Source organism: Balearica regulorum, chromosome 17, assembly GCF_011004875.1.
Source record: "Balearica regulorum gibbericeps isolate bBalReg1 chromosome 17, bBalReg1.pri, whole genome shotgun sequence".
NCBI classification, from domain to species: Eukaryota; Metazoa; Chordata; class Aves; order Gruiformes; family Gruidae; genus Balearica; species Balearica regulorum.
Genome location: NC_046200.1, coordinates 2145024 through 2161341, shown reverse-complemented (window position 1 = coordinate 2161341; position 16318 = coordinate 2145024). Strand labels below are relative to the sequence as shown.

Sequence of the window (16318 nt, the reverse complement as noted above, 5' to 3'; positions counted from 1 at the left end):
TTGGTTTTTTTTAAAAATTCACTGGTGTTTTCCAGGACCCCAGTTTCCTCGCGTGGAAAAAAAGTTCTGGGGGTGATGATGGGCTCCATCCTCGTATGGGGCTGGGGGGGGTGTAAGGGCTCCAATTCGGTGCTGGGAGAGCCTGCAGCCCTTCCATCCACCCAGGGGTGGCCCCACCAAAATGCTGTCCCCCACCCAAACACCCTCCCCAGACCTTCCCAACTGTCCAAGCATGTCCATGAGCAGCTGGGGAGACACGTGGAGCTCTTCTTGCGGGAGTTTTCCCCAGCGTTACACGAAGGCTGTGCGTGCCGGTGGGGCAGGCAGCGTTACAGGCAGTTTGCTGCCTCCAAACTCCCCCGGAGCTGAAGCCCATCTGTGCAGCACCCCACGGCACGCAGGGACAACGCTGCAAAGGGCCATTGCCGATCGCTGGGGGTCCCCGCCGTTGGGCTCATCTGCCGCGGCAGGACGCTCACCGTGACGGCTGCACGCCGTGAGCCGAGCCGATGGCTGCAGTGCATCCTCGGCGGTGCCGCGGCCGGGATGCTCCAACACCAGAACCCCTCCGCAGTGCCGGCAGCCCTGCGGTGGGACTTGCCGGTCCAGGCACTGCCCCTCTCCAGGGGGTTCCCAGCTCCGCTGGCCCTTGGCAAGCGCCCGCCCGTGCTGCAGGTAACGCTGCCATCCTCCCCCTGTCCAATCCAGCACAGCTCTCCTGCTTTGAAGCCCAGCAACGTCCCCACCACTTATTCCCACTCTGCCACCACCCCTTACACCCTCCCTGCCGGTAAGTACTGGCACTGTCTCCTGCTTTATCATCTCCATGGCCCATGGAGCCCTTTCCCTTTGAGAGAATGGAATGGGATGGGATGGGATAGGATAGGATAGGATAGGATAGGATAGGATAGGATAGGATAGGATAGGATAGGATAGGATAGGATAGGATAGAACAGAACAGAATAGAATATTTTCAGCTGGAAGGGGCCTACAATGATCATCTAGTTCAGCTGCATCCAACAAAGCAGTGCTGCTTCCAGCGCTGGCTGCGAGCTGGCTGCAGCGGGGATGCTCCTGCGAAACCACCCAAGCACCACGTGAACCCACGGCTGGAGCCGGGGAGGACACCCCGGGGTGTGCTGAGCCCCCCCCCGCCGTCTCCCTCTCCCCAGGGGCTATCTCTACGCGGGGCTGGAATTCGGCGCCGAGTGCTACTGTGGGCACAAGGTCCAGGCGTCGAACGCCAGCGAGTCCGAGTGCAACATGGAGTGCAAGGGGGAGAGGAGCAACACCTGCGGCGGGGTCAATCGCCTCTCCATCTACCGCCTGGAGCTGGCCCAGGAGTCCGCCAGGAGATGTAAGTCGGTGGCATCGATGTGGCTCCCGGCTCAGCCCCGAAATGGGGGAACCCCTCGTGGTGCCAGCAGGGGCGAGCCCTGGTGTCCCTGTGCTGCAGAAGCCGGGTCTCAGCTCGGGAGAGGTGGTTTGAAAGCGGTTTGGGTCTGCGGCTGGGGTGGTTTTGCTCCTGTGAACTGCAGGGATCCCCCTGCGCGGGGGCTGCTGGCCGGGGCTGGGTGGAGCGGGGAGCCCCAAGGACCTCACCAGGAATTCAGGGCATTTGGGGTGGACTTTGGCTGAAGACCTCTTTCCTGATGGCCAAACAGGACCGTCACCATATTCAGTGTGTGCTGCCGCCACAGCTGGCTGTGGGATGAAGGATGCGCAGAGCTCCAGAGAGAGCCAAGGGTGCTCCCCGTCAGAAGCACTCATTTGGCTCCCAATTAAGCAGCGCTATAATTACCCACATTTGCTGCTTTTCTTTCCTCATCCCCAAGCAATGGGAAGGAGGGTGGTGGCGTTCAGAGCTCCCACCACCAGGCACCCGGTGGAGTAGCAGCCCCAGAGGGGGGCTGAGGGTGCCCAGATGCGTGCAGCGGTGGGTGGGGACCTGGGATGGGACCCTTCGGGGCACCGATGCTGAGGGGGGTAGCGGGGGGACCAAGCCAGAACCAGCCCCATGTAGTTCCATCTCCTCACTGGTTCCATCCCTCCTGCAGCCTGGGATCACCAAGCTGATAAAAATAGGGAGGAAAAAATAAACCTGACTTTGCTGCCGGGGCTTTTGCTCTGATTTTGCACCATAAGCAGCCGGGCGAGCTCGTTAGCAAACGCGGCTTCACAGCTGGAGGGTGACAAGAGCCGGAGAAAAGCCGCCGCTGTGCTGATGGGCGGCTGGAGAGGAGCCGTGGGGGACGGGGACACCGGGGCGTGCAGAGGCTCTTGCTCCCGATCCTGGGGTGCGCAGGGTGGCAGCGGCATCGTTTTTGGGGTGCAGCTTCTCTCTCTCTCTTGCAGATGGCAGCGCGATATTTCGGGGGTGCTTCCGCCGGCCGGACAACATCTCCATCGCCCTGCCCGTCAGCCAGCTCATGCTGAACATGTCAGTGGACAAGTGTGTGGACTTCTGCACCGAGAAGGTACCGGGGGGTCAGGAGAGGGGTGCAGGTCGAAAGCTTAATCATCTAAATCTTCATCATCAGAAAGGGTCACACTGGGTCAATTTTAATCTGATTTATTATAATAATTACATATATCCAAACTACAGAGGAGCATATTGACTGTGTCTCTGCTGCGGGCAGGGTCTGGACCGCAGCTCCCCGCAGGGGCAGCACCCGCTGCCTGCCCTGCCTGCTCCCCACGGCTTTGCCCCCCCTTTCCCCCCCGCAGGCAGCAGCAGCCCCACGGGGGGGTTTGGGCAGGAGCATCGCGGGGTCCTGCTCTGGTCCAGGGGTGCTGCAGTGCAGTGTGCTCCTGGGGCACGATGCCAATAAGCAGGCAGGGGAAAGGCCGGCAGTGGGCATTGCTGGAGTATTTATTAATTAAAATTAGGTAAATTATCAGGCAGAGGAAGAGAAAGACCTGCAGGTGGGGACAATCGTGGCCTCCCTGGCAGAGGACGCTGGGGAACAAACCATCACACCGGTTAAATACGAACGGCTGCTCGGTCGCTGGCCCCAGCTCCCATGGCTGCCCGGAGAGCTGGGGCTGGGGGTGTAAAGAACCGGAGCCCCTCGATTAACCCTGCGCCGCCGCAGCCCGGCAGTAAATCGCCTGTCAGCTGCCGAACGGGCCTCGGAACCCCGGGCTTGGAAACGCCAGCGAGATCGCCGCAGGGCCGTCCGCGGGCTCTTAGTAAGCTCGGCGCGGGTGGCAAACTCCCGAGCGACGTGCCACGGCTCTGCCGGGAGCACCGGTTCCCCGGGGCATCGCCGTCTGCGCCACAGCGTGGCTGTGCCACGGGAAAGTCGGGGCTCGGGTGTTCTGGGGTGTCTGCAACGAGCCGCTTGTGCAGCCGGCTGGAGGGATGCTGCAAACCGCCCCGTGCCGCACAGCGGGGCCGGGGCGGCGAGGAAGGGTGCGGGGGCAGAGGAAGGGTCTGCTGCAGGGGACGGTGCTGCCGGCTGCCCTCCCTCCGTCCGTCCCCGCAGGAGTACCCGCTGTCGGCCCTGGCCGGGACTGCCTGCCACTGCGGCTTCCCCACCACCCTCTTCACCCTGCACGAGCGCGAGGACGAGCAGCTCTGCGCCCAGAAATGCGCTGGCGAGGAGTTCGAGAGCTGCGGCACCGCCGAATACCTCCTCGTCTACCAGACCCAAGTGCAAGGTGAGCCGGCGCCGGGCTCGTCCTGCCTGCTGCCGGGCAGGGGGACGGGCAGGGACCGCTCCGGCGTGGGTGCCAGCACCAGTTTCCCACCCCCTTCCCAGGAATGCCGGCAGAAAGTGAGCCTGAGCTTGCAGCATCTATTTGGCTTTCATTAAAAATTACCATTTATTTTAATTTCCTGGGAAATCCATCCTCCCCTGAACAAACAGCTTTAATTACCGCCCGACTCAGCCGCAGCAGAGAGCAGTTTGCCGTCTCCCTCCGGCAGGATCCCTCCGTGCCCTCGCTTGTCCCTCCTTGTCACCAGCAGTACCGCTGAGCCGGAGCTTTTCCAGCCCCGGGGTGGGGGAACAGGCTCCGGGGAAAAATACAGGGGGGGGGAAAAAGCCGTGACCAGGCAGAAAAACCCCTGGGAGGCTGCAGAGAGAAGGGTCCTGTCCCCCACCGCCCTGCAGGTCCCAGCGGTGGGACCGATGGGACAGGGAAGCACAGGGGAAAGCTGTTAGTGGGAAAGTGCTGAATGGTGCAAGTGAGGACCCAAATTCAGGTGGTTTCGCTCGGTCTCGACGCAATCCCGGCGTCGACGTTTGAGGCCGGGCTGGAAACGCTCGTGCCTTCGTCCGTACAAAAAGCGGGAGCGTCGCTTGGCAAATGCGCTCGTCTTACTCGCTGTCCCCTCATCAGGCAGGCAGCGGCAGACAGTAATGGCAGAGCACCTCCTGCCCTCTTCTTAGGACTTTTTGGGGCGTTCAGGACTCTTTGGGGTGTCCCTATGTGCTTTAGGCAGGGTGCCTTTCCCTATAGCGGCCACCTCATCGCTCCCTGCCCCGGCATCTTCCCGGGGGACAGCAGCACGCCGTAAGGAAGCGGGATATCTCTGTAGGAAGAGCACGTTACCGTGCCGCAGCCCTGACGTGCCTTGGCCGGTTCTCGCTGCAGACAACCGCTGCATGGACAGGAGGTTCCTCCCCACCCGTGCCAAGCAGCTGGTGGCCCTGGCCAGCTTCCCCGGCGCCGGCAACACCTGGGCACGCCACCTGATCGAGCTGGCCACCGGCTTCTACACCGGCAGCTACTACTTCGACGGGTCTCTCTACAACAAAGGTGAGGGGAAGGGTTGGGGAGTTGTTTTCAGGGGTGCACGGGTCCCACCTGAGCTGGGAGAAGGTGCTGGTGCCATCCCTTGGGTCTGGAGGAAGGGGAGGGCAGAGCCCGGTACCACCGATGCTGCTCCGTGGGATGGTTTGTGCTGGATGTGTCCTGGTTCGAAGGGTATCGGAGGGTCCCGATGGCGTGCGTGCCCTCCCCGTAACCTCCCCGTGCTGCCTACTAACCTCGGTGAGGACCAGTTTGAGGCAGAACTGGCGTTTCTCCATCGTGCTGGTGGTTTTTAACCCTCCGTGGGGATTGGAATTTTCTAGAGGAGGAACCGGCGTGACCCCGACCCTGGCAAACGAGGCAATTCCTGCCTTTTTTTTTTTGCCCTAAGAAAAGGACAACTTGGGTTTTTTGATCAGATTTCCCCAGGAGCTGGTGTTCGTGGGTTTGGCACTCTCGTCTCGTGATGCACAAACTAAGAAGCAAATGAAAGTCACGGCTGCGTGGCGAGAAGGACTGATGCAGCCCTCCAGGTTGGGAGCGGACGGTGCTGGTGGCACCGGTATCCTGGAGGACAAACGTCCCCACGCGCTTCCCGAGCAGCTGCAGATAAAAATAGCACCGTGTCAGGGCATCTGGGGAACACCAACACCCGAATTAATGAATATTAGCAGTGCAAAAAAGCGCCGATGAGCTCACAGGGGAGGGGAATGGAGGGAGGTGATCTCATTTGCCTGTTCTCCTCGGGCTGAAGGATCTGGTGGAGATCCGTCTTCCCATCCTGGGCAACACAGGTATTTGCCCAGTAAATATTTCACGGAGGAGGGATGCTGTCACTCCCACCTCTTGTGCCCCCCGGGGCAAAGCAGCAGCGCTGTGCCCACCACATTGGTGCCGGGGCCGATAGCACGTGGGCTTTGGGGACCCCGAATTAAGCAGCGAGGATAAGTTTAAAGCCAAAAAAAGCTTGAGGCAGGCATGAAGCTTCTTCAGGAAGAAGCCAGCTCCTCCCAATAACCCACCATATTGCAAGGGGGAGGGAAAACACCATTTCCCCCATTTTGTAGCCATTTGCAGTAGTTTTATTTGTAGACCTTGAAGGTTTCTCCTGCTTTTCCTTCCCTTTTTGCAGCTCTGAGAGGAAATCCTCCTTTCCTCCCCAGCCGTGGTGGAGCTGGGATCCGTACCCGGGGCACCCCCGTGGCTTGTGGGCTCTGTCCCCAGGGTACCCGCACAGCTGGCCAGGGTCCGTACCCGGGGTACCCCCCAAAGCCCCGCTTGCCCGACACCATGGGCAGCAACACCCATTTCTTCGAGATTTGCCAAATTCAGCCTTTCAGAGATGGAGATGCTCCGCGCTGAGGGAGGGAGCCCGGACTGTACCAGCCCCCGGTGCTGGCACCCAGCCCGCAGTGCAGCCGGTGTCGAGCGTCCCACGGAGAGCATCATCACCGGGCAAAAGCCTTGGCGAGGTTTTGCTCAGCCGCCCGAGCGCGGGTTTCGTGTTTATTCTGGGCTGAGCGCGTCGGAGGGGCCCGGAGGTATCCAGGCAACTGGCTGATTAGCCATCACATCCCTGCGTCGCGCGGCGTGGCTGCTGAAAGCAAATTACACATCCATAATTGATGTAGTACAGCTGCTTACAGCTTATCTCCCCCCTCAGCTCAGCTCCGCCACCGACACGCTGTTCCCGGGCAGTTTGGGTTGTGCTTCGCAGGGACCAGGGCGCAAAGGGGCTGGGAGCGGTGCCGGGCTCAGCCCCGATACCCCGCGCAGGGGACACGGGGGATGGCGGTCCCCTCTCCGGACCCCCCCCCCCATGGCATCACTGCAACCCCTGGGCTCATCTGCAGCCCCACTAGCATGGGGTTGGGGTTTTTTTTACCCTTCTTAATATATTGGGAAGGTTTAAATGCTGTGGCCAGGGAGCTTGTGGCTATAAAAATGTGCTCTTGACCCCACCAATATAAGCGTAAGGTACGTTAATGCAGTATGCGGTTATTTAATGTCGGTGTGCTTTGCCCTGGAGGGAAGCTGGGCTGCTCGCTATCGGGCTGCTCGCTATCGGGCTGTTGCAGACCGTCTGGCTGAGAAGAGCCGAGCACGGCTGGTGAGGAGGCAGCCCAGTCCCTGTGCCCGCTACCCACCCTCTCCTACATGAATTTTACATCATGGCTTGACTCGTAACTCAGCCAAATGAATGATTTCCATCTGGGAGAGGGATGCGAATTCTACTTCAAGCCTCAACTGCTTTTATCCAACTGTACTTTGCAACCTGATATCCCCGCATCGTTCCCTTTCCCCAGCTCACTTTTATTATTTTTATTAACATCGGCACCAGCCGCTTCTCAGGCGCCCGCTTGCTCTGTCCCGGCAGGGTTCAAGGGCGAGAGGGACCACTGGCGAAGCGGGAGGACGATTTGCATCAAAACCCACGAAAGCGGCCAGAAGGAGATCGAATCCTTCGATTCGGCCATCCTGCTCATCCGAAACCCCTACAAGGCTCTGATGGCGGAGTTCAACCGCAAATACGGGGGGCACATCGGCTTCGCGGCTCACGCCCACTGGAAGGGCAAAGGTAGGCTGGTGGGCTCGGCTGTCCCTGCCCCGCTCCCACGGGATCCGGGTGGGCGAGCTCCAGCCCAGGCACCGGAGCTCCCGAGCTGTTGTTAAAGCCCAGCAGAGCCCGAGTCTGGTCCCCATGGGGGGAAGCCCGGGCTGTGCCACCCTTTTGGGGTCCCCCGTGTCCGTCTCCCGGCGTGACCCGCAGCATCGCCGTCACATCAGGGTGTTATTTCTGTGCGCCCAGCTGCTCCGGAGACACTACCTTTCCCATGCACAGGCGTGTTGTGGAGGCTTGTTAATTATAGCAATTTACAAATTGCTGTTGTGGAATTGACTTCATTGGAAAGAGTTAAAATATTTAGCTTGATTGAACATCTGCTACCCTTAATTCAGAGTTTATTTAAGGGGAGCTTTTGCTGTTGCTGTTATGTGCCTGGATTTCGTTATCGCCATGTGCTTGCAGGAGACAGCCCAGCCCCGCTCTCCCCACCGCCCCATCCCATAAAACCCTGGAAGAGAAATGTCCCACCGCTTCCTCGGTGGCTTTTCTCCCTGGGCAGATCCCTGGGCTGGCATCCACCCCCGCCGTGGTGGGCTCCGAGCCTCTTGCTAGTTTTTATCCCCATCTGCTGCATCCCAAAGGACAACTGCAAATCGCAGGTACAGCGGGCAGCGGGAATGCGGACGGTCCCCTGGCCCCAGGGAACCCTCCTGAGCCTTCCCTGCCCCAAACCCCCCCAGGTGTCCCCACCTCGGGGAGGGGGGGGGCAGGCAGAGGGGACCCTTCCCTCCACCCCAGGTCCCATTTGGACACGCATCAAAAATACATCACTAAATTCTTTTCCAGAGGATGTACGGTGTAATTAGCTGATGGGTTAATTGTCAGGTTAATTAACCGTTGGGACAACTTGCCTGGAAAGATGGGGGTTTTCCATCGCTGGAGGACTTTCATCGGGCTGGGAGGGTTGCTGAGAGCCTGACTTTCATCAGGCTGGAGACCCCCGTTTCCCTGACCCCACGTGGGGACCCAGCCTGAGGAGGACCCCGGCCGTGGACCCCCGGCCGAGAAGCAACCGCTCAACGGGGGCAGTTCGTTTGTGCCAGGTTTGCAATTAGCACTTGGGTGCATGGTTAAATAAATCATCCAGAGGACAAAAAAAAAAAAAAAAGTGATTAAAGGTGAGTAATTAAGATGGGGCGTGGGGCTCCCATCCCTGCAGCCTGACTCTCCAAACCGGTTTCTTCTCCCAGCAACTAATTTTGCGGCAATTTTGGAAAAAAAGCTCTGCCCTCCTCCCAACCTCGTCCGTGGCTGCCGGCATCGGGTGGGGGGATTTTTCTTCCCCCCCCTCCCCGTTCTCAGCCCTGCCTGGAGCCCGCAGAGGCCGTGGGCGCCGTGAAACCCCTGTTTGGTTCCATGACATTAATTTTAAGATATCCCTGGAGCAGTTCCAAAGCAAAGTTTTATGTGATATGATTACACAAGGTGAATTGTCCTGTATCCGGTTAATGAAACAGATACTGTGTTTAATGATTCTTTGGGGAATTAAATACGGTTAAGCTATTAATCAGGGATTGGTTTCGTGGGGAGGACAAGAGGAAGAGGCAGATACCCAGAGCTTTTATGCATCGTGAGATGGATGTATATGGCACTGCCAGGAGACTTGTGGCTTATTATTGATGTTTCATTATCCCTTTTATCACCTGATTTTTATGGGAGGATCAATTAGCCAGACGGATAATTGAAAGATTTCAGCAGGGAGCGCAGGCGGTGGCCCTGGGATGGGGACACGGGGGATGCAGGGATGCAGGGACACCCGCTAACCGCGTCCTCCGCTCCTTCCAGAGTGGCCTGAGTTCGTGGCCAACTACGCGCCGTGGTGGGCGACCCACACCCTGGACTGGCTGCGCTACGGCAAGAAGGTGCTGGTGGTGCACTTCGAGGACCTGAAGCGGGACCTCTTCGTCCAGCTGCAGCGGATGGTGGGGCTGCTGGGCATCGCCGCCTGCGAGGACAGGCTGCTCTGCGTCGAGGGACAGAAGGACGGCAACTTTAAGCGATCCGGCTTGAGAAAATTGGAGTACGACCCTTACACCCCCGAGATGAGAAAGATGATCAGCGGCTACATCAAAACGGTGGACACGGCTCTGAAACTCCGAAATCTGTCGGGGGTCCCGGATGACTACTACCCGAGATGATGGTGATAACAGCGGGGGGACCTGACCCTGCGTGGCGAGGAAAAGCTCGGTCTTCCCGACCTCTGCCTATTCCACCCAGTGGGTGGCTTTTCTTTTGATTCTCCATCTGCTGCTGTTAGCTGTTAATCCACTCCTGCATGAGCAACAACGGTCCCCAGCCATCGCTGAGCTTGCTTGGCCGACGCCGATGCGGACCTGGGCATGGCGACACCACCGCAGGGATGCGGGTGCCTTCCCCGCCGCGGGGTTCATGCTCCATCCCGCTCCCGTTTCGGCTGCCGTGACCCTCCTTGGCAACGCGGCGGGTTACTTCTGTCCGTCCCCCCCCGGGCTGGCTGGCGGGGACGCTGCGTTGCTTGTGCCGTGCCCGACGCACCCCCCCGGCGCCGGCACGCTGCCGCGGTGCCGCGGGAGCTGAGCTCCCCTGGGATGGGTATCCCCAAACTCCCCTGGCTCCTCGGCCAGCCCTGCCCGTTCCCGGATGGAGCCCACCGGTTTTTCCAAGGGACGAGGGACCCAGGGGGGTGGCACCGTGCAGGCGATGCTCCATGGATCCCGGTCAGAGGTGATGGAAATGGGGAAAGCTGCGATGCCTCCAGACGAGGTGGCTGTGTGTCCCCCCCAGCCGTGCACGGTCCCTTGGCTCCGTGGGGACCCTCCCTGAGCCTGGGGATGGGGGGTCCCTGGGGCGAGGGGGGTGTCCCCAGCCGCAGCACCGGGCAGCTGCTCCAGCCCCGGGGGGCCCGTGACCCCCACCCCGGGGGCTGCAGTCACCCCAGCCGTGGGCTGCGGGTGGGGGGGCACCCTCATGCACGTGAATGATGCTCGAGAGGGGGATGTTAGCCCCGGACAGGAGAGCTTATGGGACCACAAGCTTGTCCGTGCCTCATTTCAAAAGCTCACGAGCCAGAACCGCCTCCCCACCCCGCACCCCGAAGCCGTTTTGGGGGCCACGAGCGAGGGCCGTGCTGCAGCCCAGCCGCACCAAACCCACGCGGCAGCGGGGAGCAAATCCTGGGGCTGAGCTTTCCAGTGTCCCTCCGGCCGAATCCAGCCTCCGCCATGGGTCCCCTGCCCTGCCCGCACCCTGCCCACGAGCAAGCGAAACCAAAGGATCTCTGCGCGCGTCGGGAAGATGCCGTTCGCCAGGCTGGCTTTGTGCAGAGCTGCATGCGGTCCCCAGCCGTGTCCCCCCCCAACCGCGCCGCCCTCCCAGCCCATCCCTGTCCTGGCTTTGCCGCAGACGAGCTCCTTCCCCTCCTGCCAACCTGCAAGTCCCCGTTGGATGTAGGTGCAAAAGCCATATATTGTACGCAGCCTTTTCTAGAGTTAGGTGTTTAAGGATTGGCTTTTAACTCTTGATCTTGATAGAAACACATGCACAGGTCGAAATCTAGAGACAGCGCTCGATCTATATTCAAAGAGAGAGAAGAGAACTCCACGGAGAAAAAAGGAGAATTTAAATAAAATATATTTTTCTAACGTGTGTGCGGAGCGGACATGGGCAGCGATGCCAGGGCTGGGGGGGGGGGGCTCCTGGTTGATGTTTCTTTGCATGGAGGTGGGCGAACGTGTTTGTAGGGAGCAGCTGCCCTGTTTTTAACTCTCCCCTTGACAAATGGCTGGAGGTTTTCTAGGAGAGCGGGTGAGCCCCGTCCCAGCGGCGGGAATCGAGCTGACCCCGTGCTCCATCGCTCGCGGCGGCCCGGGGGCTGCCTACCTCGCTCAGAACAAATCCTCAGGTCGATCCAGCTATTAAAGGAGAGTTTTTGTTGCTATTCTGCCTTCCCGTGTGTTTGTGGGGTCCCCCCCGAGCGCCCTGGTACCCCCCGCCCAGCCCAGCCCAGGGGCTGGGTGCCCCCCCGGGATGTGGGAGCAACTGGGGGGGGGGGTGTGTCGGCTCCGCTACCCCCAGCTTTGATGGCATTAACGTTATTCCCGCATCTAAACCGCTGACCACGCAACCAAAGCGGCTCCTTCTTGAGGGTTTTATTCCCTTGGCAGTGTCCTTAAAGACAGGTTTATTCGGGCGCACGGTGGGAGCGGGGAGATTTACTGCGGGCTTTATTCCCCTCGCCTCCCGTCCTTCCTCGGCTCCGGAGCAAGAGCAGGCTCCGTGCAATTTATTCCTTTTCTCTTGGCCGATCGCCCTCTCATCTGGAGTTAGTGAAATCCGGTTTGTTTTTGTTTTTTTTTTATTTTTTTACAGTGTTATGTTTGCAGCGATCAAGACGCACGCCGGGCGTGATTTGTTCTGACAGGCATCATCTGCAGGAGGGGCAGTGTTCCCTTCTGCCCCTCGGAAGTAATTAAACCCCAAAAGCCAATTAATCTCCGAGATAAAACCATTAAGAGACACCATTGCGTGCAGCTCCAGTGGGTCCTGGGCTGCAGCTTGTGAGGCGGAAGGGGAGATGTGGGGAGCAGGGAGGGGGGGGCTGCCCCCAGCCTGGGGACCCCCATATCCGCACAGCCTGGGGGGCATCGCCGCCTCCACCAAACCCCAAACTCCCCAAGCCCCAGCAGTATCAGCTTACCTTTTTTTTTTTTTTTTTTTGGGGGGGGGGGGGTTGTTTTGGGGTTTTTTTTCCCCCTGTGGCTTTAAGGATCACTGAAGCTTAATGCCTTTATTTCACTGCATTTTATTCTTTGGGGTTTTTTTTTTTTTTCCCCCCAACGAAATGGAGCAGTTGGAAGTCATCACCTGCCCGTAAGTGTGCGTTGCACACCTGGCCGCTCACGCACACGCACGCACCCCCAGCTTACGAGGGTCCGTGCCTTCACCACGATCCCGGCTAACGCAGGAGCGGTCACCGTCCTGCCAGCAGCTGCTCTCCCCGCACGCACCGCCCAGCCCCAAGCAGAACCTGAAGGTTTATTGTTTATTTTATTTTTTTTTATTTATTAAACGCCAAGCTATTTTTTTTTTTTTTTTTTTAACCACATGGGACTGGCATGCAATAACAAAATTGATATTCCCCCTGGAAAGAGAAGCCAACCATCCTTTCTGCAGCATTTTCACGTGCAAAGCTCTGGCCGTGTAATAGCCGCCCTGCTCGGCTCCTCCGTAATGCCGTTAGCCCGCCTCGTTGGAGAGCACCGGAACGTGCAGGCAGGGTAGGCAACGCTCAGCGTTTCCACGATGACTTTTAAAAGCGGTGAGTCTTTCCACTTGACTCAGCCTCGACGAGCCCCGAGCATCCCTGGGTGGGAGCATCCGGCTCGCCTGACCCCGATGTGGGGTTGGGGCTGTCGGGGGGCGGGGGGTGACCCTGAGCCCCTCCCTGGCTTTCTGCATTAAAAATCATCTTTTTTCTGCAATATCTCATCCCTGGAGGTTTTTTCCTGCCTCCCCGGTCCTGGCAGAGGCTACAGCATCCTCCCTCCCGGGCTGGATGGGTTACTCAGCTGTTGCCCTAGCAACTGCGTCTGCACCAAAACTCCCTGCATTTCCCCCAATTCCGCGTGGGTTTTGCACTCAGCAGGCCGGTCCCTGCCATGGCCCAGATGACGCTGGAGGAGATGACACCAGAGAGCGGCTCAGACCAGGGCTCCCTGCCCTGGCCAAGGCAGCAGATACCCCTTTGGGGTGAATTCAGGGGGTTCTGGGCAATGCAAATGATGCCGGGAGGGCTCAGAGCACCAAGTTCCTGCTGGTGGTTAAATGAGAGGGAAATAACCCACCTCAGCAGCGTAAGACAGAAGCTGCGACAGCACTTTCACAAAAGCTCTATAATGTAGGGGAGATGCGAGTTATAAATCTGAGCAGCAGTAATATTCATCCCCTACAAAAGAAGCATGTTTATTTATCAGTTTTACTATTTTCCATAAAATTTACAGTTGACAATCTGTCTGAATGCAGCGGAGATAATTTAAACATGGCTCCATCCCACCTGGCATTGAGGAAAGGGAAAGGGTAACATGTTTATTCTTCCTTTTTTTTTTTTTTTTTTTTTTTCCTTAATTCCAATTCTAAATAAAGGGAGTGATTTATCGGAGAAAGAAAGCACAGCTTTATTTCAGGGCTGTGACAGCTAATTGAAAAAGAACAGTCATTAAGGACGGTAATGTGTTCCACAGAAATCATTTCAGTGTATTTTGGAGTAATTTCCCAATTTCTCTCGTGGGAAATGAGACCCAGCCCCAAGGTTCGGGGCCCTGCGAGCGGCGGGTAATTACGGGGAGGCAGCAGTGGGGAGGGGGCACGGAGGGGCAGGAGGCAGGTCTGGCACGCCGCGGGGATGTGCTGGGCCAGGACCGGTCCTGCAGCACCGTCACCGGGGCTCTGCGGGGTGCTGAGCACGTGGGACCCCGGTGGGCTCGTGGGGTAGGGATGGGTGGGATGGCTGCGGCTGGGGAACGGGGTCCTGGGGTTGGGGATGAGGGTCCTGGGCTGGCGCTGGGGGGTCCCAGGCTGGGGGTTGGGGTCCTAGGGATGGGGGTCAGGGTCCTAGGGATGGGGGTCAGGGTCCTAGGGATGGGGTGCACGTCCGGGGCTGGGGGTCGGATGCCAGGGCTGGGCACAGGGGTGTCGGGCTGGGGGTCAGTGTCCCAGCTCCCAAACCTGCTGCTCTTCTTCCCCGGCCAGCCCTGCCCTAACGTCACGACCCCCACAACAGCCGTAACTGGAGGTCTCCTGGGGATGGTGGGGGCTCTGGATCCCATCCACCCCTTGACTCTTAGACCCTAAACTCTGGTGCAGCCCCAGTTACCGATTTCACCGACTCCTGCCCCAAAAGAGGCTGCAGACCCCAGCTGGGCGGCTGCCACCGGGTGGGCACAGAGCGGGGCTGGCCGTGCCACCCAGCCCCGGAGCCGCCGCTCCCACCCAGCCTCTTCCCTGGACGCTAATTACAGTTTAGGCACGTCACCCTTGAGTTGGCCACGGTGTCATTAGCCTCCTGCCAGCATTAATCAAGAGGACGGCGTTAGTTCCTAGCTAAGGACATCCCCCAGCTGAGCGGCGAGACTATCGGTCCCTGCAGGAGCAGGATGGACCGGGGTCAGCAGGAAACCTCCAAGCACCAACAATTTAATATATTGGACTGTCCAATTTAATATATTGGACTGTCCCATCACCGTAGGCGACTGCAGCCACCATGGCAGGGCAAGCTTCCCTCCCCCGGACGAACAAAATCTCTGGCACTGCAAAAAAAAAAAAAAAAAAAAGAAAAAAAAAAAAAAAAGGAGAGCTGGAAGGATGCACCTTCGCCCACTCTACGAGATGCCGGGGTACGCCTGTAGTGTTTAGGCAATATCAGAGGAATTGGGGCAAGATTGAGCTGCATTTCTTTGCCACGCTGCCGAAAGGGAAAGAAAAATCTGGCTAAAAGAGTCGCGTGTGCGCTGAGCGGTTCTGCTGCTGAAGTTCTGTGATGAATATTTCTGCCATGTTTCTGTTTTGTATATATGCATTTTTAATGCTCTCTGTTTGATCTGCTTACAGCCTGCCTCGATGGGCGACGCGGGAGCAGACATCGCCGATATTCCCCGGGGAGGCTCGCTCGACGTCTGCCGGCTTACCGGGTCCAGCAGGTGAAACTCGGGGGATTTTTTTTTTCCCTTCTCTTCCTCATCCTCATCCCAAACCCCACTGGGCTGGGGGGGGAACCAGGAGGGGATGGAGCAGCACCCTTGTCCCGGGGGGGGGGATGGATGGATGTCGTGGTGGAGGGCAGAGCACCGGGAACCTGCCGGGGTGCATTGCTGACCCCCTCCCCGCTGCCCCGTCCCCCCAAACACCCTCTCTTAAAGGGGGAAACCCACAGAGAGCATCTTTGGCAGATCTCCCACAGGAGCGGCTCGGAGCACCACGCTCCCATCCTGGCCATAAAGCCCCAGCCCCGCATCCCCGGGCCCCTCTGCTCCCGGCTGCTTTCCTGCAATCCCAAATTCAACGCCGGGGATCAGGAATACACACTAGGAAGCAACTGCTTGCTGAAAAGCCCTGGGATCCTTCCCGCTCCACATGATGAGCTTGAGCACGTACCAGGGGTATTTGTATGTAAAACAGGTTTTTTATTAAATAGGCAAACAGCTACAAAGACGAGCTCAAATATTAGATTTCCCAAGCTGTCATTATAATGATGATTTAACCCAAGGTTATGTACCAAGGCATCACTTTTTTTTTTTTTTTTTTTTGGAAAGCTGTTTGCAGTAATAATAGATGGGCTTGCAAAATCCAGCCATGAAAATGAGTGAGGAGCATCCCCACTCCAGCACGGCCTCGGAGCATCACGGCACCGCACCAAGGGGCAATGGAATGGCACTGCATCCTCGAGGGACACGGGCTGCCCAGACCCCCCCATCCCACACCGCCCCCAAACCTGTCCCGAGGCAGGGAGAGGGGAGCCCAGACACAGCGGCTGCTCCTGCCCCAGCTCTACAGCTGCCCCAAGCCCAAAAAACATCAGTGGCTGCTGGATCCGGGGTGCACCCCGTCCCCCCTGGCCCCAAAATGGGTCCTGGGCTTCTGCTCTGCCTCTGCTAGTTCCACGTGTCCCCGGGCATCCCTGAGCGGCTGTCTGTCCATCTGCCCTGCCCGTCCCATCCGTCCTGTCCGACTGCTAACAGGAACCCTGCGACCTTTCAGCAGGTAATTAAACACGGCGTAACATGAGCGAGAAGAGCCTCCTCCCACCGCCAAAGCCTTCCTCCCCTGCAGCCTCCTCGGTCATGGCATCCTCCAAGGCTATGGACCGTGCACAGGTTTTGTGGGAAAAACCCACGCGGATGGTGCCCGCAGGTGGCTCGGCACCGGGAGCAGCCCCTGGCTCGGCCACGGCATGCGGTA

General features: G+C 58.6%; 1 protein-coding gene across 3 annotated transcripts in view; it reads left to right on the top strand.

Moving 5' to 3' along the window:
• The window catches only part of WSCD2 (WSC domain containing 2), a 29530-nt gene extending 18227 nt beyond the window's left edge, over positions 1-11303 (top strand). For all 3 annotated transcript variants that reach the window (XM_075769545.1, XM_075769546.1, XM_075769544.1), the window contains 6 exons: positions 1173-1357; positions 2356-2477; positions 3489-3663; positions 4603-4767; positions 7139-7339; positions 9173-11303. In XM_075769545.1, coding sequence (XP_075625660.1) covers positions 1173-1357; positions 2356-2477; positions 3489-3663; positions 4603-4767; positions 7139-7339; positions 9173-9525 — 1201 coding nt within the window. In that variant the 3' untranslated portion in view covers positions 9526-11303. The remainder of the gene's footprint in view (positions 1-1172; positions 1358-2355; positions 2478-3488; positions 3664-4602; positions 4768-7138; positions 7340-9172) is intronic.
• The last annotated feature ends 5015 nt before the right edge of the window (positions 11304-16318 follow it).